The sequence below is a fragment of the Poecilia reticulata genome, linkage group LG18 (genome assembly GCF_000633615.1).
Source record: "Poecilia reticulata strain Guanapo linkage group LG18, Guppy_female_1.0+MT, whole genome shotgun sequence".
NCBI lineage: Eukaryota > Metazoa > Chordata > Actinopteri > Cyprinodontiformes > Poeciliidae > Poecilia > Poecilia reticulata.
In genome coordinates, this window is record NC_024348.1 from 21,867,036 (window position 1) to 21,872,493 (window position 5,458).

At 44.9% G+C, this 5,458-nt stretch overlaps 1 protein-coding gene across 1 annotated transcript in view; it reads right to left on the reverse strand.

Annotated features, from left to right (window-relative positions):
• Positions 1-2,941, reverse strand: part of LOC103480953 (F-box only protein 41-like) — a 15,085-nt gene extending 12,144 nt beyond the window's left edge. Inside the window, exons 1-3 of the mRNA XM_017310364.1 lie at positions 2,122-2,941; positions 1,099-1,578; positions 656-827 (exon numbers count right to left, since the gene is read on the reverse strand). Coding sequence (XP_017165853.1) covers positions 656-827; positions 1,099-1,578; positions 2,122-2,463 — 994 coding nt within the window. The 5' untranslated portion in view covers positions 2,464-2,941. The remainder of the gene's footprint in view (positions 1-655; positions 828-1,098; positions 1,579-2,121) is intronic.
• Between the last annotated feature and the right edge of the window lie 2,517 nt (positions 2,942-5,458).

Consider the following 5,458-nt stretch of genomic DNA (forward strand, 5'->3'; position numbering starts at 1 on the left):
AAACTGGAGCCACTGGGAGGAAACTGGGACCACTGGAGGAAACTAGAACCACTGGGAGAAAACTAGAACCACTGGGAGGAAACTGGAGCCAGTGGGAGGAAACTGGAGCCAGTGGGAGGAAACTGGAGCCACTGGGAGGAAACTGGAGCCACTGGGAGGAAACTGGAGCCACTGGGAGGAAACTGGAGCCACTGGGAGGAAACTGGAACCAGTAGGATGCAACTGGAGCCACTGGGAGGAAACTGGAGCCAGTAGGAGATAACTGGAACCACTGGGAGGTAACTGGAGCCACTGGTTTGACCTCTGACGCAGCCTCAGGGCCGCTGAGCCTCGCTGTCGTCCTGCATCCATCATCACAGGAAGCGGCGCAGCAAAGCGTGTCAGAGTGATGCAAACCAAACATGGCGTGTCCTCCATCCCACAGCCACGCTGCCCTTTCCCTCTCTTCAGTCCAGAAACAACCTGACCTTCATTAACCGCTTTGGGGTCTCGTCGTTTATAACCACACGTTGCACATTCAAGTTACCAGATTAAACGAATCCGCCCACATTTACACAGTCAGGCGTTCAAACCGAAGCCTCAGGCTCGGTACTTTTAGCTGCTGCTGTTTACATTCTGCCTGTTTTCAGGAAAAGCTGCAGAGTGAGGCATCAGCAGTCTGTGAGACTCTTTGATGAGGTAGAAAAGGTCTGGCAACATGAAATAAACCGTAACTCCACCACAAGAAAAGCCCTGAAGGATACTGACTGGTGTCGCTCACTCAGCTCTGTCTCTCTCTCCGCCAGGTTCGTCTTCAGGCGCTCCGTCATCTCCATGGCGACCGACACCTGCCAGGTGAAAACCAAATGTTTTAGAAAAAAGGTTACGTAATTAGATTACTGCCTGAATGATGTTAATCCGCTAACAGCTGAGCTAACGTTTAGCTCTTCGCGCTTTCTCTCGTTGTTTTCACCAATAACTTTATTTAAAACAAAAAGCGTTACATGAACAAAATGAACAAAATATAAACAAGAAAAACATTAAAATGTGAAAATTGATCAACTGATGAGAGGAATCGACTGATGAGGTGTTTTTAGGGTACGGAGCAGCTCCACCCACCTGTCTGGACAGGTAGGCCGCCCTCTCCTCCACCTCCTCCTTCTCCCTCCGCAGTCGCTCCCTCTCTCTCCTCTTCCGCTCCAGCTCCGCCTCCCTCCTCTGCAGCTCCGCCCTCAGCCTCCCGACGCGCCGGTTCACCTTCTCCTCCACCTCTGCAAACGTCCGGCTGATTTTCCGGTCCAGTCCCAGTCCCAGCCGCTCCTCCAGGCCGATGTCCACCGTCAGCCTGAAGTCCAGGACACCCGAAGCCCCCGGAACCAGAGAGCCGGGCCGGGCCAGAGCGGTGCAGGGCTCCTGCCCGGGCCGGTCCGGCGGGCCGAAGATTCCCCGGAGCAGCTGGACGGAGGCCGACGAGGAGGCGAGGTCCAGGCAGGCCAGCGGCAGGGGGAAACCCTGCGCCTCCATGTTGGGAGGAGACGCTTCGCTCTGGGCCGCTGCTGGTCCAGGAAGAGGCAGGAGAGCAGGTCCAGAACGCCGGGCCTGGACCAGGACCACAAGTTACGGATAAATGACGAGTTTAAACGAGCTAAGCAGTAAAAATATGTGGAATCTGATCCTTCCAAACAGACCAAATCTCTCTGTAAACATCAGAAATATCAGAAAATACTGAAAACATGCAGGAAATCATCAAAATAACGCCTCAGAGTGCTCATTAACACTATTCACAATATTTTCACTCCAGAAAAAGTAAAGAGCAGAAAGAAATATAATCCAGTTTTTGGTAGAGAGAAAATATAAAAATATGCTAAGTGCAACACGACACACTAATAGTGTTTAACGCTAATTTACTTGGCTGTTTTTAAACTTTCTGTGTGAAAATGTAGTTAAAGACAGAAGAGAACAATTATAAATCATACATATAGAGCTAATTGTTCTGATTTGCTGTGACAGTTCAGAAGCAGTGAGTTCGCCTGCATTTATAATAGTAAGCTCTACTTGTTTTGTTTTACAGTGCAGAGCGACCCAGATGTTTCAGTTTAAGTTGAATTTTCTCCTTTAGCATTAAAGCAGCGTTGGACTCACCTGGGACAGGACCAGCAGGGTCTCATAGGTGTGTCTGCTGACCAGGTGAGCCCGGAGCTCAGCCACAGACGGGAAGCGGCTCCGGTCGCCGCAGCGGGGGCAGAAGTAGGGCAGCGGCGAGGAAGAGGAGGAGGAAGACATGATCACCGAGGAGCAGCGGGACCTGGAGCCGGAGGAAAACTGGGTCAGGCACTGCGAGCTGCCGTTATTGATTATTGACGGGTCAGAGAGGATGCTGGTTCTGAGGCCCGAGTGGGAGCGGGTTCCTGCCGGGATCAGGGCGCGGCGCAGCGGCGTCCTCCACGCTGATGGCCGCGCAGGCGGAGCGGCGTCTGCATGCATGGATGAGCAGGAAGAAAGGAGCGTCTGGGCGTGGAGGCTGAGCCGCTAATCACAGATTCACTTTTATTCACCATCACTCAGCACTTCCTCACACTCTGGGTAATTTTAAGATTTACATTAGAAAATCAAAAAAAACATCTTTCTTAGTTTGAAGATGCTCTGCAAAATGAGTTTAATGCTTTTATTACAGCTGTTCCAGAAATTATAATGTTTCTGATGTCTTTTCCAGGCACGTAATGACGTTTTATAGCAATTTGTTACCTTCAATTCTTATAAATATACTATATATGTATAAAATATTACTTAAAAGAAATTTAACGCCTCTGTCTCTTTAAAAATTCCTGCTCTGTCTGAAGCTCCGCCTCCAGGAAGTCATCCCAACATGGCTCCTCGATTAACCCTTTAACGCTTTTAGCAGCGTTTCACTGACAAGCAGCTCCTGTAACGAGCTCAGCAGCGCCACCAGGTGTTTGCTAACTGCTGCAAACACCTGGTGGCAGCAGTTAGCACCAGACTAGCCAGCAGCTCCTTCAGACTGCTGGCTAGTCTGAAGGAGCTGAGTGGGGGAGGAGCTCCGTCTCGAAGGCGGGGCTAGATCCACCCTGCCGTTTCACACACTTGGGACAAAATAGTTGAAATTACAGAAATATTTTTTGATAATTCGTTTTTACATTCATCAATATATAAAGTTTTGATTTTTGTGCACAATATTTTCTACATATGTAAATTTTTCTACATTTTCAGGTCTAGATTAAAATTCTAGTCTATCTTTAGTAATTATAAAAGTTTAGGGGTAACTCTGTGATTCTGTTTCTGTCCTGATCAACAGATTTTTGACTTTTATTTTGTGTTTCTTCGTGTTTATTTCTGGGCATATTATTGCTCGAATGGTGTTGCCATATTCAGTTGTCTGTTAATGCAATGATTTGAATAAATTTAATATAAACGGCATCTTTTTACCTTCTAAAGAGCCTGCAGGTAACATTTGTTGAATTTATCTATTCCACTTCCATTCAATGTTATACGGTTGACCCGGACTCTTCCCCGGTTCTGCCCGGTTCAGCTCCCAGAACCCCCAGAGCGGCTCCGGCTGGACTTGGATAATGGTCACATCGCCCAGTGATCTGATCCGGGTCCATTTGTTGCTCCGTCAAAAATTAACAGCAATATTTGGAGTTATTTAGTCTGTCATGAAGACAAAATGACAAAATGCGTCTTCATTTCTCAACGGGACATTTTCTTATAAAACATTCTTATAAATGTCAACGTTACAAACTAAATAGCAACAATAGAGCAAGCAAAGTAGAGCGATATTTAGTATAGATATTGTATTTATGCAGTAAATACGATATTTACTGGAAAATGTTGAATATCTAGTTTGAAGCTAAATATTCAGCTTTCTAACCAAATATCAAGTTTGATGCTAAGTATTTGACTTGCTAACTAAATGTTTAAATATTTACTTTGACACTAAATATTTAGTTTGGAATTGTGAAAAAAAAAATTGCAATAAATGTGAATTTAAATAAGTTAATAAGATGGTAAAGATGTGACTCTTTTATGGCAAAAAGATCCATTTTCTAATCGACGCCCCATAAAACTACAGGAAACATCTGAGATTCACATTTTCCTCAAAATAATTTAAAAATATTTCCAAGATGTCAGACAAATGAACTGATCACTCAGTTAAATGTCACCGCATGCTGATCAGATGACACTTTGCCTGGTAACGTTTTATTGCAATATTGATCTCAATGATTCACAGTTGATTTAATTAGATTTAAGCTGAAACGACTCAAAGTTTGGATGAAAATCGATTGATTGATTGATAACTGATTGATGAGATTCATTCAGAGAAACTTTCTCCCCCTCAGGGAACTGATCCCCCAAGTTAACAGCAATCGATACCTCTGATTATTGATCAGCTGCTGGTCCGTCGTTGCGTCACTCGCTCCTCGCCTCCTTTTCGACCGAACCCGTTGCCATGGTTTCCTGCTGTCGGTCGTCTGGGCTTTTCGGACCGTCCGGTACCGGCAGCGGCTCTCGGAGCTGCAGGATGGATGAAAACAGAACCGGATGCACCACCGCCCCGCGCGCACCGTCACAGCGAGCAGCCGCCGCGTGCTCCTGATGACGTAGGAGCCGCGTGACGTGTCACTGCTGATAAATCAGGCTTGTTTCAGCGTTTTTAGTGTTTTTCCCTGTTTTTATTATTAGTATTAATGTTGTTTTAATAATAATAATAATAATAGTTGTGTCCTTTTTATGTCCTTTTGTTTTTATTATTGTTTTTTAATTATTGTTTTAATAATAATAAAACTCTTTCCAGATGTTTCCAGCTGGATAAGAGTCAGCTCACTGTCTGTCACTTCCGTTTCAGAAAACTGGCTGTAGAATCACATCCAAACAAATAATCTTTTCAGTTTAAACAAGCTTCATCAGATTGTTTCTTCAGGAGTGGAGTCTTGTGCACTGCGTGTGTCAAAACTCACTGCTTTTTCTAGGATTTTCCATTTTTACTTTGCTGTCTTCACTCCTCTGTTATCCATAAGAACTAACTGAAATTAGCCAAAATAAATCAAGTCTATCCGAAGCAGCGCCTCAAAACGTAAAGAAATCTCAGAAGATGTAAAAAAATCCACTTGGCAATAAGGAGGAAGTCAACCACGGCAGCTGAAGATGAGTTCATCCGGTGATGAAGAGGAGAGCTTCTGTCTCGTCTGTGAAGAGGCTTGAGCAGCCGGACCTCATTAAATACGTTTATTCATAACCTGCTTGGTCATGCTGGGAGTCACGACGACACACTTTCTGTTTACACCACCAACAAATGGGCTCTGAGCGCCGACATGTTCAAATATACACGGTATGTTTATCAAACACATACCGTGTGTTTGATAACGGTATGTTATCAAACACCGTTATTTGATAACAATAACGTCATCAAATAACGGTGATAACATACCGTTATCACCGTATGTTACGGTACGGTGATATA